The sequence below is a fragment of the Lampetra fluviatilis genome, chromosome 48 (assembly GCF_964198595.1).
Source record: "Lampetra fluviatilis chromosome 48, kcLamFluv1.1, whole genome shotgun sequence".
NCBI lineage: Eukaryota > Metazoa > Chordata > Hyperoartia > Petromyzontiformes > Petromyzontidae > Lampetra > Lampetra fluviatilis.
In genome coordinates, this window is record NC_136322.1 from 5,729,171 (window position 1) to 5,749,504 (window position 20,334).

The following is a 20,334-nucleotide window of genomic DNA, read 5'->3' on the forward strand; positions in this document are numbered from 1 at the left end:
TCCCGGAGCTCCCTCCCCTCCCTCTCCTCCCTCTCTGGCTCTCTGGCCTCGAGTGTGAAGAGGGGCAGCTGCTCGTAAGGGGGTTGTTACAATTTTTGTTTGTGCCTCGTGCTACACCGCGGTTGATTAAAAAATATGTATATATTGGCCGAATTAGACTTAATATGAATTTTGGAAAAAGGCATATATACAACACAACCAAGTCGCCATTAACCAAGTGACTGGTGTATAGTTTCAGGTTACTCAATAACAGTTCCCCTTAAATCCATTTCACTGCTGATAAATTATCTTTGTCTATAATCATAACCTTTAAACTTCACTATTCGAATAATACTTTAATCCTAAGCTGACTGTCTATCCATACCATCCACTTATACTGATATCTTACACCCATTATCTGCACTGCATATGTACTGTATACGTACTGTATTTGTCACCATTGTACAACTTACAATTGCAAATGTGTTCCATTCTTAATAGCATTGCAATTAGTCATACTATGGGTGCATGGGCATGGCTATAGAATAAACAGTATTAGGGTTAAATAATTACCAGTGTTAACTACATTATGTCATCCTTTACAGTGTACAGTCCTAAACCCCCTCCTATTGAATATATCACAATCTACCAATTCAAAGCCAAGCTTAAAGACTAGAACATGTCTATAACCATCAAAACCAACATTTGGGTCCTTTACCTGTAAAATGCAACAGCACGTGTGTTACACACAGAAATTTCACAACCGTGTCACCATTAAGCACGCGACTGGTGTTCAGGTCTGGTTACTCAAAAACCCTGCCAGCCACCTACAGGCCCGACTCAGTATCACATGCTGGTGTACGCACTGCATTTATGTACTGCACAGCACATAGGGGCCTTCACAAAACCACACTTTACTCCATTGCTGCACGAGGAAATAATTAAAAGTGTTCCATTCCTATTGTCCCACACATGCCATTAAAATGTCTTGCTTGCATGTGGCCATTTCAGGGTCAAGTTACATCGTTTTAACCATCACGAGGAAGACTACCACGACCATGACAGTCTCAGGAACGACTTATCTCCCAGACTCGTTCTCCTACTGGGCCTACTTGAGAGAGACTGCGAGTGGAAACTTGGTTACAACATTCCAGATTTACTCAAACGTGACAACATTTACTGGCTTGGTTCCTGGAAGGAACTACTCTGTATCTGTGCAGGCTTCCGATGGGTCTGTCTCATATTGGTCAGATGTGTTAATGGACAGAACCTGTAAGTTCCGTTGTGGTCAATTGTTCAGACTAGATTAATATAGACAGTAATCAGTGTATGCTACGACATATTGCAAGTGCATTGCATATATTACACGTTGTATTACTTTATTTAGTATTCTAAACGTTTCACCACCACATAATGCTGACATTGTTTGCTCTTGGTCTTTCTCATTATTCGCGTTAACTATTGTAAAATAACTAAACATGCCATTAAATGTCTTGCTTGCATGTGGCCATTTCAGTGTCAAGTTACATCTTTTTGACCATCACTAGCAAGACTACCACGACCATGACAGTCTCAGGAACGACTTATCTCCCAGACTCGTTCTCCTACTGGGCCTACTTGAGAGAGACTGCGAGTGGAAACTTGGTTACAACACTCCCGATTTACTCAAACTCGTCAACATTTACTGGCCTGGTTCCTGGAATGAACTACTCCGTGTCTGTGCAGGCTTCCGATGGGTCTGTCTCATATTGGTCAGATGTGGTAATGGACAGAACTTGTAAGTACCTATACAGTCTGTTGATCGCACTATATTAATTTAAATAGTAGTGTGTATGCTACTATATATCACAAGTACATTGCGTATAAAATACTGTATTACATTATTTGGTATGGAAAATGTTTCACCACCATGTAATGCTGCCATTGCCCCTGTTTTTAAAATAGACATACACGATTCACACTGGTCATATTGACAGGCCACTATTCTTTTTTGGTATAAGTAGGTCAAAAACACGTCAGGATTTGATTTGGGCTGTTTTAAAGTAGGCAGATGTAATCCTTGAGCCTGGTCATAATTATTTAATAATATTAATTTACACTGCTAACGCGCCTTGCTCCTAGAGGTCAGAAGGCGATGTACAAACAACACACACGTGCAGGCTCAACTCAATAAAATCAAACCTCAAACTTAAAGATTCAAGGAATAGAAAATGTTGTTTAAAATAAGTGCGTATTAAGGCACAATTTAAATAAAGCTAGGGAGTCAGCATAGTGAACGTCCAGGGGATGTGAACTCTACAGCCAGGGGGCCACACGAGAAAAGGCCCCGTTATCTCTCATCATACAGAGATGTAACCCCGGCACGCACAACGATAAACTAGTTTAATTGTACCATTTAAAGCCCACTGAGCTTTGTAGCACTTTTTCAGAAGCGACCTGGCGATCATAATTGATAGATAAACGAAGTGGCTTATCATCATGTGGAAACTTATAGCAGCCAAATACTCTAAACGCATGATAATAAATGGAGAGGAGCACCGAGGAGAATCAGGGCCAATGTTGGCACGGACGCATTGCCAATGTAGTCGACAATTTCAGGCGCCATATGTGTTTCACATGCACGCACATGCGCATAACTGAGCCCCTGCAATGTCTCAATTTTTTTTGCGACTGTGTTATGAATCAAATGGGTTTGATTAATGTTAATTGATACTATCAGCAGTAAGTTTCATCTTCAGCAATCCTTCATCCCCTTCCCCCCCCAACTACCCCATTCACCAACCTTTTTCCCCCAGATCCAGCAGCTGTCAGAGACTTTTCTTGCTTCCCATATTCCACGGAGAATATATCCTGCAGTTGGTCTCTCCCCGATGGTGTATGGAGCATGCTGTTCCTGCAAGTGATCAACGACAATGAGCTATTGCAGTCCATAGGCATCTTCAACAACAGTCTCGATGTCATTACCATATATTTTAATGAAATAATTACGGAGCCTCGGGGAAATGGAAGAACAAATTTAACATTTGCCATGCTTGGACGTCTGCAGCTGAACACTGAATACTTAGTCAATATCACCACCTATTCAGGAAAACTGTTCAGTAAAACTCTACAAGGAAAAGCAAAGACCGTCAGCGGTGAGTTCATACATTTTTTTGGAACATGAGTGGTTGTGATTGTTGTTTTGTACCAAATGTTTGAGCAAATCCATCTGTCTCCCCGTCATAAATGGGTGCAATGCATTTTGGAGACAACTGGGTGGTCTGGTCTGGTAGCATGTCCAGGCACCCATCCACCCAAACTAACCTGTATCAGTAATTTAAATTTCTTAACTGTGTCCTAACTTTCTGACCTGCCAGTAACAACCATTTTGTACGCGGTATTTTTCTAAAGAGTTCAAAGTTGTCATCCTACACCCAACAACTTAAGTTCAGTTCTGGGCATCGCGTTACTCAACTGTACCTCAAATGACCACCTGGTTAATTGTTTAAACATCAGAATGTGTATTTTTACTGCACCTCCGATTTAGCATGATTGGCTACGTATGGTGCAAAAGAACTGCACCTTACGTACAGCACTGGAGAGGGAAAAAAAGTGGCTGGTTCTGTGGTTCTGGGAGTGGCCTTATCAACTCCGTTGTGAGCAGTGCCATCCTTTAAATGGCTGCTCATTAAGAGCACTTGCCCTGACGACTGGCTGTTCAAAAACGGCTACGATGGATTTTTGTTTAAGCCTCACTTGTTAGGTTGGAGCAGTGGACACCGTATTGAGGGTGCTGCGCTACGAATATAGCTACCCCCCCCTCCCCCATGCATTTTCTGGTTATGGTAAATATCAGTATCTGAACTGTTGCGAGCTCCTCCAGCCCCTGCTTCGCTATTCCACACTGACCAGCATGGAAAAGTATGATCAAGCAATGTCCATGCCTTCATTCAATAGTGGATTACCAAATGGCTCTAAATAACGACAGTCTGTGTAATTGTGCAAATTTCTAAAACTGCCATGCTCATATGGGTAGCTCCTCCACCCGCTCTGGAGCCGGTGAACATCACGACGGTGCAGAACCAGGTGACACCGAGCAGCCTAACCATCTCCTTCAGCTGCAGCTGGTTCCAGAACACAAACGGCGACCTCAAGTACTACACGGTTATCGTCAAGCAATCCGATGGCAACGCAATGGACATGCCATAAATACGGCTCGGTCACTTCATTCATGCACGTCTAAAATTATTGTTAACTTCATTACCAGTGGGAATGAGATGATACATTCGAGTGCTTGCTAAGTATACGATAAGTATCTTCCAAATTATTATTATTTGTATCCAGGCCTTGGTAGCTATGCATGCCTGTAATCCACAACAGTGGAGGCGAGGGTTAGTGAATCACTCCGTGTGGTGAAACGCCCTACCCATTAACGTCGTGGTCCCGTACCCTTACTGGCCAGGAGAAGACATCTGTATGGAACGGTCTTGCCCAATGTAGATTTTCTCTGGGTACTCTGGTTTCCTCCTGGATGTGAACACTTATTAACTGACAGATTAAACCTTAATAATCAGAGGACTGTAGAGCTAACCTGGGGTGGTAGAGGGTGGGAGTCTGAGTCTAAATTTGATGCCAGCTGACTTCCTGGCTGCTGCTGCAATTCCATCTTATCTGTGCTTACTCCTTGCACCTCTATGAGTAATTCTCCATCTTCTAGTTGAAATTGTTAGTTATGAAAACGTAGTATATACACATTTTGAATCTAAAGTACAAATTTTCACGTGCAATTTAGTATACCATTGAGGATTCATTTTATAAACTTTGCGTAGAACTTTTAAGAATGTCAAAAAGGAATCCACCGATTAATTGATTCACTCTGTCCGATCACACAGGAACCAACAGCGAGAGCCCAGAGAAGAGGTGGCCTCTGAGCACGTACTCAGAATATTCGAGTGGCAGCACGAACGTGTACCAGGTGGACGATCGTGTCTACCCCTCCGAGTGCTCCAACCCCAACTCTGTAGCTAGTGTCCAAATTGGTACCGGCAGAACGAGTGGCAGCTTCTCCGATGGCCCATTAAAGCCAAACACTGCCTACAGGTATGTCCCTCGCCTGCGTGAGTTTTTCTGTGAGCTTATTTCAAAGAATGAAAACCCTGCTGAAATGTTTACTCGATGTTCCCATAAGGATGGTGACATCACGTGGTCACAATGGCAGGAGCCTTGACGAGACCTATGTAGAACACATTTGTAAATTGGAGACGTTAAACCGGTGCAGTTTCCCTCCATCTGACAGCTGCCTATGAGAGCATTTGCTACGCTGCTCTGCTGCTAAAGAGTGCATCTAGCCTGGCACAAGTGCCATGTTTTAAAGTTGCAATGACAAGCCTTATAATAGGCATATGGGGAAGGTATGACCTCTCATTCACCTCTTGTATACACCACCCATGGATCCATATTTTCCCACCTATCAGTTGTGTAAACTCCTGCCCCCATTCTCGTGTTGTTCTTCCACCTTGTCCATTGTCACCATTCAGGATCAGTTTCCGCGTCTACACGTACCTTCCAAGCGTACGCTCCGTCCGCGCTGGAGGGGTAGCCATCTATACGGACACACGCTTCTCTCTACCACTCATGACATTAGTGGGTGGCATCGGGAGTAAGTATTCCCATTTACTGCCATTCAGCATAAGAGCATATGCAGCTCGTGCACATGTGTATGTATACCATTTGGTTCTTTCGTAGGTAGAAATAAAATAAAATGAAACAAATCACGACGTTTCGATCGCAACAAAGCAATCTTCAACAAGTGGAACAACCACAGCAAGAAAATGCTGAAGTAGGCGAGAGAGCTGCCGTGCAAGATGTTATCTAGGTAAAAAATGGGAGGAGGCAAGGGGGGAGAGAGAGGGGGGGGGGGGAGTTAGAGAAGCGGGGGCTGCGTGAGCGTTAGGGGGAGAAAGGACGTGACACTGGGGGGGGAAGTGGGCGGGGCTAGAAGTGGGAAGCTGAGTGTGGGACACGGGTATTTTTATTTATATAGTAAACGGCAGGTATGATGGAAACAACCACAAGCAGTTAAGGCATTACCTGGTTAATAACATCCTTCTGCTGTATATATTGGGTCTTGAAATACTAAAACATAATACAAACTAAATGAAAAAAAATTTGTAATTATCCAAAATTATGCTGATTAACGTAATTATGTTAAGCTAATTTGGAAGGTGTAATTGTATTAAGTTATGCAAGTGTATGTAATAATGCTAATGTATGCAGTTATGGTAATTAGGCTCAGCCTCGTTGTCGAGGGTTGTATTATCAATCAGGATAATACAATGATTCTTGCTTTAACTTTTACTGATTAAGATTATTATGCATGAACTTAGGAAGGCACCACTCAGATTCTTCCGTATTAAGCAACTTTAATCTCTAAACAAAAACATAACACTCTAATATTCGAACTATTATGATAGGAATGTCAACACAGTACTCCTGGAAATGTCCTCCTCATTGATCCGTACATTTAACCCTCTATGATTACGTTTGTTAAACTGGGTAACAGAACAATCGGTTAATTCCTTAGAGTAAAGCGAGCATACACGGCGAAGGGAAAAAGTCCTTAAAAATTAATGTGACAATATTCATACAAACAGCAATAAAGAAACATGTCCTGAAAGCAAAAGTAGATCTCAATGAATTCATTGGTAAGATTATGCAATTAACAAAATGTCTTGGAACAATGTTGTACGGGAGTGTGCCTGTCTGTCGAGCAAATGCTTATCCATTGAATTTCGATTTAAAGCTTTCGTGACTGCAGGGATTCATTTTCTTGGTTCTTTCGGTAAAGTCACGTAGAAGGGAAATAAAAAAATATACAAAATAATAAAATAATTTTCACGACGTTTCGGCCACACAGCAAGCAGCCGTCCTCAGGTGAAGAACAGGTCTGTTCTGATTTAAGCAATATGTGAAGTCTCACAAAGGCCTGGTTCCTGTCCCCTTCATGCCACCCTGCCATCAATGAAAACAGATGCTCCAAATTGCCCCCAAGTGCGTCCTTTCAGTCCTCTAACCCTCTGAAATAATTAATCTGGAAGAAGGGGGGGGGGGTCCCCCTGTCCGGTTGCGTTCTCCCCTCTCTTCCTTCACGGGTGGGGTGTTACATTTTTGTCTCTCTCAAATAGGGGCGCTGTGGCCTTGATACCATACCACTTTTTGCAGTTCTGACACTGTAAGTGACTCAAGGTATGTTTGGAGCAGTGTTTACAGTACTTCCATCGTGGTTTGGAATTCCTTTGATTTCTCAAGTGGAGGCACCCTCCCTGCATTTGTGATTTATTGCTACCACGTGCTTCTGGAAGACAAATGCGGTTGGAAGGCTCTATGGGATACATTTGATCTTGGTCATGTGTGATTGACCTATTTTGTCTTGTATCTCTTCTGGATGACCCTCGGTCTAATACTTCCCAAGTATTATTTGGTCTATCTAGATTTGAAGCTTTCATGATTGCAGAAATCCATACTTTTTGGTTCTTTCGGTAAAGTCACGTAAAGTCAAGTTCCGAACTTTTACTATTGTATTAAGAGAAACAACAAAAAAACAATAAAAACGTTGTTTGGTTCTCATGGCGCCTGTTGTTTGTAGGTGCTTTTGAGGCTGTCTTTGAAGCTGTGTAGAGATTTCCCCAGAATCTCATTAGCAACCCCCCTCTCCCCTTTTTGCACCGGGTTTTTTAAAATTACCTTTTATGGCTACTTCCTCACCTGGTGTGGCTTGTGGAAGGCAGCTGCTCTGAGGGGTGAGGGTGGTTGTTAAATGTTTGTGTGCCTCATGCTACACCCCCATTGATTATTAATAAAAAATATATTGGCAGGATTATTCTTAATATCAATTGTGAGAAGGCCTATATATACAACATTTCCAATAATTGTTCAATTTGCATCCATCTTCTCGGTTGAAGTATTGTCTATGTTTATATATCTGTATGGCTTCATGAACAAACCTTTGATAGTTGCCCGAAGGTTTGCAGAGTACCTTGGTCTCGGAAATAACAATATCATGCGAGCCCACAGCAGTATAACAATGGTCAGCTATGGCAGAGTTATTGGTTCTGCCGTGTTTCAGATCTGCCTTGTATTCGTGAACACGGTCCGAGACATGTCGTTTCGTTTCCCCAATGCAACTGCTACCGCAGGTACAACTTAGTTTGTAGACTCCAGGGTATTGCATGTCAGGAATGACCTCCTTCACAGATGGGATTAGATCACGGATTTTGTGTACTGTATTGAATCGGACCTGGAGCTTGTGTTTGTTTAAGATTTTGGAAATATTTTTGGTAACACCTGCTATGTATCGTAAAGTGATGGTTTTGATTGGCTTCATGAGATTGTTTCTCCATGGTTGGAGAAACAGCTTTGCGAATAATGCAGTCCGAGTACCCATTCGTCTTGAGGGCTTGGTGTACGTGTTACATTTCACTAGCTAGGTGGTTTTGGTCGGAGATGCAGTGGGCGCTATGGTGTAGTGTTTTGATGAGGGAATTCTTCTGGGCAGGCTGGTGGTGGGAATCAGGTTTTAGATAGGAATCTGTGTGGGTGGCTTTCCTGTAGACAGAATGTCCCAACGAGTTGTCAGACCTCTTCTCAAACAAAATATCAAGGAATGGTAGCTTACCATCCTTATTCACTTCCATGGTGAAATTGATGGATGGGTGTATGGAATTCATGTGGTTGAGAAATTGGTTCAATGTTGGCAGGCCATGTGGCCAAATGACGAAAGTGTCATCTACACATCTCTTCCACAAGGAAGGACGTAGGGTGGATGTCTGGATGGTATCTGTGTCAAATTTCTCCATGAAAACATTCGCTATCACTGGTGATAAGGGGGAACCCATGGGGTACCTTCATTTTGTTTGTTGAAAGTACCATTCCAGGTGAAGTAAGTGTTGGTAAGGTAGTAGCTAACCAATGTGTATATATGTTGACATTATTTTTCAACATACATAGCCAACTGTGATAATTGGAGGTGCAGGGGTAGGAAAATAAACTAAACATAAAAATCAGTTCCAAAGAAATGAGTTTTCATTTAATGATTTAAAAGTGCACAGATCCTAAGGTGTTCCGGATGACCGCAGAAGTGCATCTGGAAGCACCGCATGATGCGCTGACCATCTTAGTTAGACATTTAACCAAAAGCTGCTGCTGTGAGGATGACCGGAATTTTTGTGATGATGCTTTATGCTTCTTGATGAGATCAGCGCGATATCTAGGTTATTTTGTGGCAAGCGCTTTAATGGTCCTAAGAAAACTGGGACTCGGTTCAGACCATCTTACATCTCCATTATAAACCAGTCACAATTGCAAAGTCTCCAGAAAACCAAATGACATTGGATCAAGCTTGATATGTTCATTGCTGAAGGGCTCCCAATGCTATCTTAACCTCGTTTCACCACACATGGGAGTTGCTTGGCCACGTTTCACCCCACTGGTCGGTGCACGTTGGTGCAGGGGGGTAGAGGCCAGGACCGGTTCAGACATCAGTCACCCCTGAAATGAATTGTCACTGGGAATTAAACTGAGGAAACCAGGTTCATTGAACACTGCATTCATCAGTATCCACAAAATATTGACCATCTACAATATGCATTTTTACATTTAATTGTTCCCTCGAAGCTCTGTAATTTATTGTTTGGGCCGGCACGGTTCCAGTTCCAGAAAGGCTGTTGTCGCTATTCTGAAGCGTTTTGCAAAAACTGAGAAACCTGAGCAGTGGGCAGGGATGCCGGACAATGAGTGGTAACCAGCAGGGCCAGGAGCAAGAAGCTTATTTTGTCTTAACGTAATTTATATAGCGCTGTATGGAGAATTAGGAATGGTCCATATTAATGTAATGGTGAAGATGAGGTGAATAAAAAAGACGAGAGGAAGCTATGAGCAAATCTGTGATGATTGCGCGAATAATGTTAAGGCAAAATTGATGACGGCGAATGATTAATGAATTAATTAATTTATTGAATGAATGAGGGAATGAGCGGGGAGTATTATCATGAGAAAATGAAGAGGAATCAGGAATGGTGGTGGTTATGAGGGGAAGATTAAGGAGTCGTGCGGTGAGCTAGGGAACATTGCGTGAGTTTTGGAGGAGGAGAAGAAACGAGTGAGCGAAGATTATTGCTTAATGTTGAGGGAGGAGTTTATTCCAGTGAAGGGGGGCGGGGGTAGAAGAGAGTAGTGAGTGATCCAGGACCAGGTAGAGTAGGTGGGTGAGTCAGGACCAGGTAGAGTAGGTGGGTGAGTCAGGACCATGTAGAGTAGGTGGGTGAGTCAGGATCAGGGATTAGGTCTATGCCGACGAGTGGGTTAGATCACGTAAATATAAGTGTCGTTAAACCCGCCAAAACCTGACACAGCCAATTCGTAAAGTTTGTCAATTATGACTGTTGCCTGATGAGGCTGGTTGTAATGATGTACTTGAATTGTAAATGTTATGGGTTTACTCTCAAACACACAACCGGTTAGTGCTGAACGAGTAACTAATTGGCACATTTGTTTGCGTGATTGGCTGTGTTGGGTGGTGTTGCGTTTAGCAACGCATTTATATTTACACAATATAACCGAAAAAACCCTCTTTTGGAGAAATATGTATAGCCTATTGGTGTTGACACATCACTGATGTCGCCCTTCTCTCCTTTCCCCTTCCTCTCAGGCTCGGGAAGCATCATTGGCCCTGTGGTGGGAGGTGTGCTGGGAGCGTTTGTGATCATTGTTGGAGGGGTCTTACTCTACATACGCCGGAAGCAGCTGTACGTTCTGAGCACACACACACATACACACAGCACAGCTGCCAACCTCACATTCACCGCGATATCAACTTTGGTCACAGATGTACATGAACAACCCTTCGTCTGATAATTGTTTTTTTACCCTTCTATCTGGCAACAAAACTGACACCTTTTTTACAAGGAGTCATGTTTGCATAGACCACAATACCTGCATCCATAATGCAAACAAAAAACATAACTCTGATAATATATGCACTGTCCTTGAAGTTGATTGGTCCACACCCAAGACAGCTTTCCTTAGAGCCTAGTCTCACATGGGTTGGACCAGATGACACCAAAAGGCCTTCCCCCGCACCTCTGATTAGCACGGTTGTCTACGTAAGGTGCGAAGTAATTTCAACATACATCTAGACATACAACAGGGGGCAGCATATTCCAACTCACCCTGCAACGGAAAGTGTAATATTCATCGCATGGCATTCAAACCAATTATTTTAATTGTATGTTTGTGATACTGCATTGCCAGTATTTCATAGGCATAGATAAAAAACATACGTATATATAAACACCCATCTCTGTTATTATGTCACTCTGTGACTGTGATTAACGTGGCACGGATTGGTTGAAGTGCGTCACGTGACCGCGAGCAAGCAGCCAACCATAGGTGCGCCCCTCCAAAACACGTACGCCCCCGGATTGGTTGAAGTGCGTCACGTGACCGCGATACAAGAGAGTGAGAGTGAGGAGACGGGTGAGTGAGAGTGAGGAGACGGGTGAGTGAGAGTGAGGAGACGGTGGGTGAGAGTGAGGAGAAGGGTGAGGAGAAGGGTGAGTGAGAGTGAGGAGAAGGGTGAGTGAGAGTGAGGAGAAGGGTGATTGAGAGTGAGGAGACGGGTGAGTGACAGTGAGGAGATGGGTGAGTGAGGAGATGGGTGAGTGAGGAGACGAGTGAGTTAGAGTGAGGAGATGGGTGTTGTGCGGGGGCGCCACAGGCTCCCCCGCACAACACCCACAGGCTCCCTCGCACAACCACATACTGTACTATGTTGTTGGGCGGCGCCATAGGCGCCCTAAAAGGGAAAAAATCGATAACGTTTGGGCAATGGGCCCTTCTTCACCTATCTAACCTATATAATTCATTTTTTGTCTGTCTGTCTGTCTGTCCGTCTGTCCGTCTGCGTACGCTCCCTTGCGGGGGATGTAACTCTCGGACCGTGGGGTTCGGCGAGATTACATTTTGCAGGTGGGCACGCCCCCGGCCCCGCGGTAAACTTAGGCATTTCCGATTTTTCGTCTCTAAACTTTAAATCGGACCGATTATCGATATAGTGCGATTGCTCTTTATTTATTTATTTAACGCTTTATTTATTTATTTACTATTTCCGACCAGCGCGGCCCACGGCGGTTGCCCCTGGCAACGGGTAGCAACGCATTCGCTGCGGGGTGGACGCCATTTTTAATTCCCGTTAAAAATATGCGCACGCATTAACACGCGATTCCGAGGTAAATTCATCAAAGTTTCACGTCCTCTTCACTCAACCCCCCACCCCAATGTGTGCAATTACTATTATAGGGTCGGTAGATAATAAAATTATAGCGATTAGACAGTATTATTGTAGCGCGGGGGGGGGGGGTAACGGCCCCAGTACCCGGCCTCAGCTGGGTAGGCAATCTAGGCGAGGCCGGAGGCTCTGCACGGTACTAGGCCTCGACACCCCACCCGTGTCAAGCGACGACTTTGTGGTATAAACTCGATATACCCGGCGTTGCCCGGGGATAAAATACATTTAAAATCTTCTGAACTTTAAAACATTACATACCAATGAAAATAGAACTGTGTAATTACTTTCAAACCCGACGCGCCAAGAATCGATTCTCTGAATCGCGCAAAGGAATCGAAGGTTGTAGATTCCTTTAGATTCGGACGATTCCCATTTACTATAAGTTGGTTAAAGTCGATATAAACTGCTACGAACTGGAAATATCCTGCGTTGACCGGGGCAAAAATGTAATTAAAAACTCCTGAAAACATTAAAACATAACATACCAATGAAAATAAAACTCTGTCATTCACAATGTAAACCCCCAACATGCCAGGAATCGATTATTTGAATCGCACAAAGGACTAATCGAAGGTTATAGATTACTTTAGGATCGCGCTTCCTGTTTAATATAAGTTGGTTATAGAGTTGATATGAACTGCTATGAATGGGAAATACTTGGCGTTGACTGGGGAAAAATATAATGGTGAGGGTGTGATTGGTGAGGATGAGTAGTGAGGGTGAGTGGTGAGGGTGAGTGGTGAGGGTGAGTGGCGGTTGTGAGTGGCGATTGTGAGTGGTGATTAGTGAGTGGTGAGGGGAGGTTGAGTGGTGAGGGTGAGCGGTGAGGGTGAGTGTTGAGGGTGAGTGGTGAGTGGTGATTGGTGAGGGTGTGATTGGTGAGGATTAGTGGTGAGGGAGAGTGGTGAGGGAGAGTGGTGAGGGTGGTGAGGGTGAGTGGTGAGGGTGAGTGTTGAGGGTGAGTGGTGATTGGTGAGGGAGTGATTGGTGAGGATGAGTGGTGAGGGAGAGTGGTGAGGGAGAGTGGTGAGGGTGAGTGGTGAGTGGTGATTGGTGAGGGTGTGATTGGTGAGGATGAGTGGTGAGGGAGAGTGGTGAGGGAGAGTGGTGAGGGTGAATGGTGAGGGTGAGTGGTGAGTGGTGAGGGTGAGTGGCAAGTGGTGAGGGTGAGTGGTGATTGGTGAGGGTGTGATTGGTGAGGATGAGTGGTGAGGGAGAGTGGTGAGGGAGAGTGGTTAAGGTGAATGGTGAGGGTGAGTGGTGAGTGGTGAGGGTCAGTGTTGAGGGTGAGTGGTGAGTGGTGATTGGTGAGGGTGTGATTGGTGAGGATGAGTGGTGAGGGAGAGTGGTGAGGGAGAGTGGTGAGGGTGAATGGTGAGGGTGAGTGGTGAGTGGTGATTGGTGAGGGTGTGATTGGTGAGGATGAGTGGTGAGGGAGAGTGGTGAGGGTGAATGGTGAGGGTGAGTGGTGAGGGTGAGTGTTGAGGGTGAGTGGTGAGTGGTGATTGGTGAGGGTGTGATTGGTGAGGATGAGTGGTGAGGGAGAGAGGTGAGGGAGAGTGGTGAGGGTGAATGGTGAGGGTGAGTGGTGAGTGGTGAAGGTGAGTGGCAAGTGGTGAGGGTGAGTGGTGATTGGTGAGGGTGTGATTGGTGAGGATGAGTGGTGAGGGAGAGTGGTGAGGGAGAGTGGTGAGGGTGAATGAATGGTGAGGGTGAGTGGTGAGGGTGAGTGGTGAGTGGTGATTGGTGAGGGTGTGATTGGTGAGGATGAGTGGTGAGGGAGAGTGGTGAGGGAGAGTGGTGAGGGTGAATGGTGAGGGTGAATGGTGAGGGTGAGTGTTGAGGGTGAGTGGTGAGTGGTGATTGGTGAGGGTGTGATTGGTGAGGATGAGTGGTGAGGGAGAGTGGTGAGGGAGAGTGGTGAAGGTGAATGGTGAGGGTGAGTGGTGAGTGGTGAGGGTGAGTGGCAGGTGGTGAGGGTGAGTGGTGATTGGTGAGGGTGTGATTGGTGAGGATGAGTGGTGAGGGTGAGTGGCGGTTGTGAGTGGCGATTGTGAGTGGTGATTAGTGAGTGGTGAGGGGAGGTTGAGTGGTGAGGGTGAGCGGTGAGGGTGAGTGTTGAGGGTGAGTGGTGAGTGGTGATTGGTGAGGGTGTGATTGGTAAGGATGAGTGGTGAGGGAGAGTGGTGAGGGAGAGTGGTGAGGGTGGTGAGGGTGAGTGGTGAGGGTGAGTGTTGAGGGTGAGTGGTGATTGGTGAGGGTGTGATTGGTGAGGATGAGTGGTGAGGGAGAGTGGTGAGGGAGAGTGGTGAGGGTGAATGGTGAGGGTGAGTGGTGAGGGTGAGTGTTGAGGGTGAGTGGTGAGTGGTGATTGGTGAAGGTGTGATTGGTGAAGATGAGTGGTGAGGGAGAGTGGTGAGGGAGAGTGGTGAGGGTGAGTGGTGAGTGGTGATTGGTGAGGGTGTGATTGGTGAGGATGAGTGGTGAGGGAGAGTGGTGAGGGAGAGTGGTGAGGGTGAATGGTGAGGGTGAGTGGTGAGTGGTGAGGGTGAGTGGCAAGTGGTGAGGGTGAGTGGTGATTGGTGAGGGTGTGATTGGTGAGGATGAGTGGTGAGGGAGAGTGGTGAGGGAGAGTGGTTAAGGTGAATGGTGAGGGTGAGTGGTGAGTGGTGAGGGTGAGTGTTGAGGGTGAGTGGTGAGTGGTGATTGGTGAGGGTGTGATTGGTGAGGATGAGTGGTGAGGGAGAGTGGTGAGGGAGAGTGGTGAGGGTGAATGGTGAGGGTGAGTGGTGAGTGGTGATTGGTGAGGGTGTGATTGGTGAGGATGAGTGGTGAGGGAGAGTGGTGAGGGTGAATGGTGAGGGTGAGTGGTGAGTGGTGAGGGTGAGTGTTGAGGGTGAGTGGTGAGTGGTGATTGGTGAGGGTGTGATTGGTGAGGATGAGTGGTGAGGGAGAGAGGTGAGGGAGAGTGGTGAGGGTGAATGGTGAGGGTGAGTGGTGAGTGGTGAAGGTGAGTGGCAAGTGGTGAGGGTGAGTGGTGATTGGTGAGGGTGTGATTGGTGAGGATGAGTGGTGAGGGAGAGTGGTGAGGGAGAGTGGTGAGGGTGAATGAATGGTGAGGGTGAGTGGTGAGGGTGAGTGGTGAGTGGTGATTGGTGAGGGTGTGATTGGTGAGGATGAGTGGTGAGGGAGAGTGGTGAGGGAGAGTGGTGAGGGTGAATGGTGAGGGTGAATGGTGAGGGTGAGTGTTGAGGGTGAGTGGTGAGTGGTGATTGGTGAGGGTGTGATTGGTGAGGATGAGTGGTGAGGGAGAGTGGTGAGGGAGAGTGGTGAGGGTGAATGGTGAGGGTGAGTGGTGAGTGGTGAGGGTGAGTGGCAAGTGGTGAGGGTGAGTGGTGATTGGTGAGGGTGTGATTGGTGAGGATGAGTGGTGAGGGAGAGTGGTGAGGGAGAGTGGTGAGGGTGAATGGTGAGGGTGAGTGGTGATTGGTGAGGGTGTGATTGGTGAGGATGAGTGGTGAGGGAGAGTGGTGAGGGAGAGTGGTGAGGGTGAATGGTGAGGGTGAGTGGTGAGTGGTGAGGGTGAGTTTTGAGGGTGAGTGGTGAGTGGTGATTGGTGAGGGTGTGATTGGTGAGGATGAGTGGTGAGGGAGAGTGGTGAGGGAGAGTGGTGAGGGTGAATGGTGAGGGTGAGTGGTGAGTGGTGGGGAGGAGTGTTGAGGGTGAGTGGTGAGTGGTGATTGGTGAGGGTGTGATTGGTGAGGATGAGTGGTGAGGGAGAGTGGTGAGGGAGAGTGGTGATGGTGAATGGTGAGGGTGAGTGGTGAGGGTGAATGGTGAGGGTGAGTGGTGAGGGTGAGTGTTGAGGGTGAGTGGTGAGTGGTGATTGGTGAGGGTGTGATTGGTGAGGATGAGTGGTGAGGGAGAGTGGTGAGGGAGAGTGGTGAGGGTGAGGGTGAGTGGTTAGTGGTGAGGGTGAGTGGCAAGTGGTGAGGGTGAGTGGTGATTGGTGAGGGTGTGCTTGGTGAGGATGAGTGGTGAGGGAGAATGGTGAGGGAGAGTGGTGAGGGTGAATGGCGAGGGTGAGTGGTGAGGGTGAGTGAGGGTGAGTGGTGATTGGTGAGGGTGTGATTGGTGAGGATGAGTGGTGAGGGAGAGTGGTGAGGGAGAGTGGTGAGGGTGAATGGTGAGGGTGAGTGGTGAGTGGTGAGGGAGAGTGGTGAGGGTGAATTGTGAGGGTGAGTGGTGAGGGTGAGTGTTGAGGGTAAGTGGTGAGTGGTGATTGGTGAGGGTGTGATTAGTGAGGATGAGTGGTGAGGGAGAGTGGTGAGGGAGAGTGGTGAGGGTGAGGGTGAGTGGTGAGTGGTGAGGGTGAGTGGCAAGTGGTGAGGGTGAGTGGTGATTGGTGAGGGTGTGCTTGGTGAGGATGAGTGGTGAGGGAGAATGGTGAGGGAGAGTGGTGAGGGTGAGTGGTGAGGGTGAGTGTTGAGGGTGAGTGGTGATTGGTGAGGGTGTGATTGGTGAGGATGAGTGGTGAGGGAGAGTGGTGAGGGAGAGTGGTGAGGGTGAATGGTGAGGGTGAGTGGTGAGGGTGAGTGTTGAGGGTGAGTGGTGAGTGGTGATTGGTGAGGGTGTGATTGGTGAGGATGAGTGGTGAGGGAGAGTGGTGAGGGAGAGTGGTGAGGGTGAATGGTGAGGGTGAGTGGTGAGGGTGAGTGGCAAGTGGTGAGGGTGAGTGGTGATTGGTGAGGGTGTGATTGGTGAGGATGAGTGGTGAGGGAGAGTGGTGAGGGAGAGTGGTAAAGGTGAATGGTGAGGGTGAGTGGTGAGTGGTGAGGGTGAGTGTTGAGGGTGAGTGGTGAGTGGTGATTGGTGAGGGTGTGATTAGTGAGGATGAGTGGTGAGGGAGAGTGGTGAGGGAGAGTGGTGAGGGTGAATGGTGAGGGTGAGTGGTGAGTGGTGATTGGTGAGGGTGTGATTGGTGAGGATGAGTGGTGAGGGAGAGTGGTGAGGGTGAATGGTGAGGGTGAGTGGTGAGTGGTGAGGTTGAGTGTTGAGGGTGAGTGGTGAGTGGTGATTGGTGAGGGTGTGATTGGTGAGGATGAGTGGTGAGGGAGAGAGGTGAGGGAGAGTGGTGAGGGGGAATGGTGAGGGTGAGTGGTGAGTGGTGAAGGTGAGTGGCAAGTGGTGAGGGTGAGTGGTGATTGGTGAGGGTGTGATTAGTGAGGATGAGTGGTGAGGGAGAGTGGTGAGGGAGAGTGATGAGGGTGAATGAATGGTGAGGGTGAGTGGTGAGGGTGAGTGGTGAGTGGTGATTGGTGAGGGTGTGATTGGTGAGGATGAGTGGTGAGGGAGAGTGGTGAGGGAGAGTGGTGAGGGTGAATGGTGAGGGTGAATGGTGAGGGTGAGTGTTGAGGGTGAGTGGTGAGTGGTGATTGGTGAGGGTGTGATTGGTTAGGATGAGTGGTGAGGGAGAGTGGTGAGGGAGAGTGGTGAGGGTGAATGGTGAGGGTGAGTGGTGAGTGGTGAGGGTGAGTGGCAAGTGGTGAGGGTGAGTGGTGATTGGTGAGGGTGTGATTGGTGAGGATGAGTGGTGAGGGAGAGTGGTGAGGGAGAGTGGTGAGGGTGAATGGTGAGGGTGAGTGGTGATTGGTGAGGGTGTGATTGGTGAGGATGAGTGGTGAGGGAGAGTGGTGAGCGAGAGTGGTGAGGGTGAATGGTGAGGGTGAGTGGTGAGTGGTGAGGGTGAGTTTTGAGGGTGAGTGGTGAGTGGTGATTGGTGAGGGTGTGATTGGTGAGGATGAGTGGTGAGGGAGAGTGGTGAGGGAGAGTGGTGAGGGTGAATGGTGAGGGTGAGTGGTGAGTGGTGGGGAGGAGTGTTGAGGGTGAGTGGTGAGTGGTGATTGGTGAGGGTGTGATTGGTGAGGATGAGTGGTGAGGGAGAGTGGTGAGGGAGAGTGGTGATGGTGAATGGTGAGGGTGAGTGGTGAGGGTGAATGGTGAGGGTGAGTGGTGAGGGTGAGTGTTGAGGGTGAGTGGTGAGTGGTGATTGGTGAGGGTGTGATTGGTGAGGATGAGTGGTGAGGGAGAGTGGTGAGGGAGAGTGGTGAGGGTGAGGGTGAGTGGTGAGTGGTGAGGGTGAGTGGCAAGTGGTGAGGGTGAGTGGTGATTGGTGAGGGTGTGCTTGGTGAGGATGAGTGGTGAGGGAGAATGGTGAGGGAGAGTGGTGAGGGTGAATGGCGAGGGTGAGTGGTGAGGGTGAGTGAGGGTGAGTGGTGATTGGTGAGGGTGTGATTGGTGAGGATGAGTGGTGAGGGAGAGTGGTGAGGGAGAGTGGTGAGGGTGAATGGTGAGGGTGAGTGGTGAGTGGTGAGGGAGAGTGGTGAGGGTGAATTGTGAGGGTGAGTGGTGAGGGTGAGTGTTGAGGGTAAGTGGTGAGTGGTGATTGGTGAGGGTGTGATTAGTGAGGATGAGTGGTGAGGGAGAGTGGTGAGGGAGAGTGGTGAGGGTGAGGGTGAGTGGTGAGTGGTGAGTGGTGAGGGTGAGTGGCAAGTGGTGAGGGTGAGTGGTGATTGGTGAGGGTGTGCTTGGTGAGGATGAGTGGTGAGGGAGAATGGTGAGGGAGAGTGGTGAGGGTGAATGGCGAGGGTGAGTGGTGAGGGTGAGTGAGGGTGAGTGGTGATTGGTGAGGGTGTGATTGGTGAGGATGAGTGGTGAGGGAGAGTGGTGAGGGAGAGTGGTGAGGGTGAATGGTGAGGGTGAGTGGTGAGTGGTGAGGGAGAGTGGTGAGGGTGAATTGTGAGGGTGAGTGGTGAGGGTGAGTGTTGAGGGTGAGTGGTGAGTGGTGATTGGTGAGGGTGTGATTAGTGAGGATGAGTGGTGAGGGAGAGTGGTGAGGGAGAGTGGTGAGGGTGAATGGTGAGGGTGAGTGGTGAGGGTGAGTGGTGATTGGTGAGGGTGTGATTGGTGAGGATGAGTGGTGAGGAAGAGTGGTGAGGGAGAGTGGTGAGGGTGAATGGTGAGGGTGAGTGGCAAGTGGTGAGGGTGAGTGGTGATTGGTGAGGGTGTGATTGGTGAGGATGAGTGGTGAGGGAGAGTGGTGAGGGAGAGTGGTGAGGGTGAATGGTGAGGGTGAGTGGTGAGGGTGAGTGTTGAGGGTGAGTGGTGAGTGGTGATTGGTGAGGGTGTGATTAGTGAGGATGAGTGGTGAGGGAGAGTGGTGAGGGAGAGTGGTGAGGGTGAATGGTGAGGGGTGATTGGTGAGGGTGTGATTGGTGAGGATGAGTGGTGAGGGAGAGTGGTGAAGGTGAATGGTGAGTGGTGAGGGTGAGTGTTGAGGGTGAGTGGTGATTTGTGAGGGTGTGATTGGTGAGGATGAGTGGTGAGGGAGAGTGGTGAGGGAGAGTGGTGAGGGTGATTGGTGAGAGTGAGTGGTGAGTGGTGAGGGTGAGTGACAAGTGGTGAGGGTGAGTGGTGATTGGTGAGGGTGTGATTGGTGAGGATGAGTGGTGAGGGAGAGTGGTGAGGGAGAGTGGTGAGGGTGAATGAATGGTGAGGGTGAGTGGTGAGGGTGAGTGGTGAGTGGTGATTGGTGAGGGTGTGATTGGTGAGGATAAGTGGTGAGGGAGAGTGGTGAGGGAGAGTGGTGAGGTGAATGGTGAGGGTGAGTGGTGAGTGGTGAGGGTGAGTGGTGAGGGAGAGTGGTGAGGGTGAATGGTGAGGGTGAGTGGTGAGTGGTGAGGGAGAGTGGTGAGGGTGAATTGTGAGGGTGAGTGGTGAGTGGTGAGGGTGAGTGTTGAGGGTGAGTGGTGAGTGGTGATTGGTGAGGGTGTGATTAGTGAGGATGAGTGGTGAGGGAGAGTGGTGAGGGAGAGTGGTGAGGGTGAATGGTGAGGGTGAGTGGTGAGGGTGAGTGGCAAGTGGTGAGGGTGAGTGGTGATTGGTGAGGGTGTGATTGGTGAGGATGAGTGGTGAGGGAGAGTGGTGAGGGAGAGTGGTGAGGGTGAATGGTGAGGGTGAGTGGCAAATGGTGA

At 48.1% G+C, this 20,334-nt stretch overlaps 1 protein-coding gene across 1 annotated transcript in view; it reads left to right on the forward strand.

Annotated features, from left to right (window-relative positions):
* LOC144948136 (receptor-type tyrosine-protein phosphatase beta-like) overlaps positions 1–20,334 on the forward strand; it is a 113,929-nt gene that overhangs the window by 59,959 nt on the left and 33,636 nt on the right. The window contains exons 7-13 of the mRNA XM_078877565.1: positions 991–1,251; positions 1,496–1,756; positions 2,775–3,113; positions 3,995–4,144; positions 4,851–5,058; positions 5,496–5,617; positions 10,664–10,760. Coding sequence (XP_078733691.1) covers positions 991–1,251; positions 1,496–1,756; positions 2,775–3,113; positions 3,995–4,144; positions 4,851–5,058; positions 5,496–5,617; positions 10,664–10,760 — 1,438 coding nt within the window. The remainder of the gene's footprint in view (positions 1–990; positions 1,252–1,495; positions 1,757–2,774; positions 3,114–3,994; positions 4,145–4,850; positions 5,059–5,495; positions 5,618–10,663; positions 10,761–20,334) is intronic.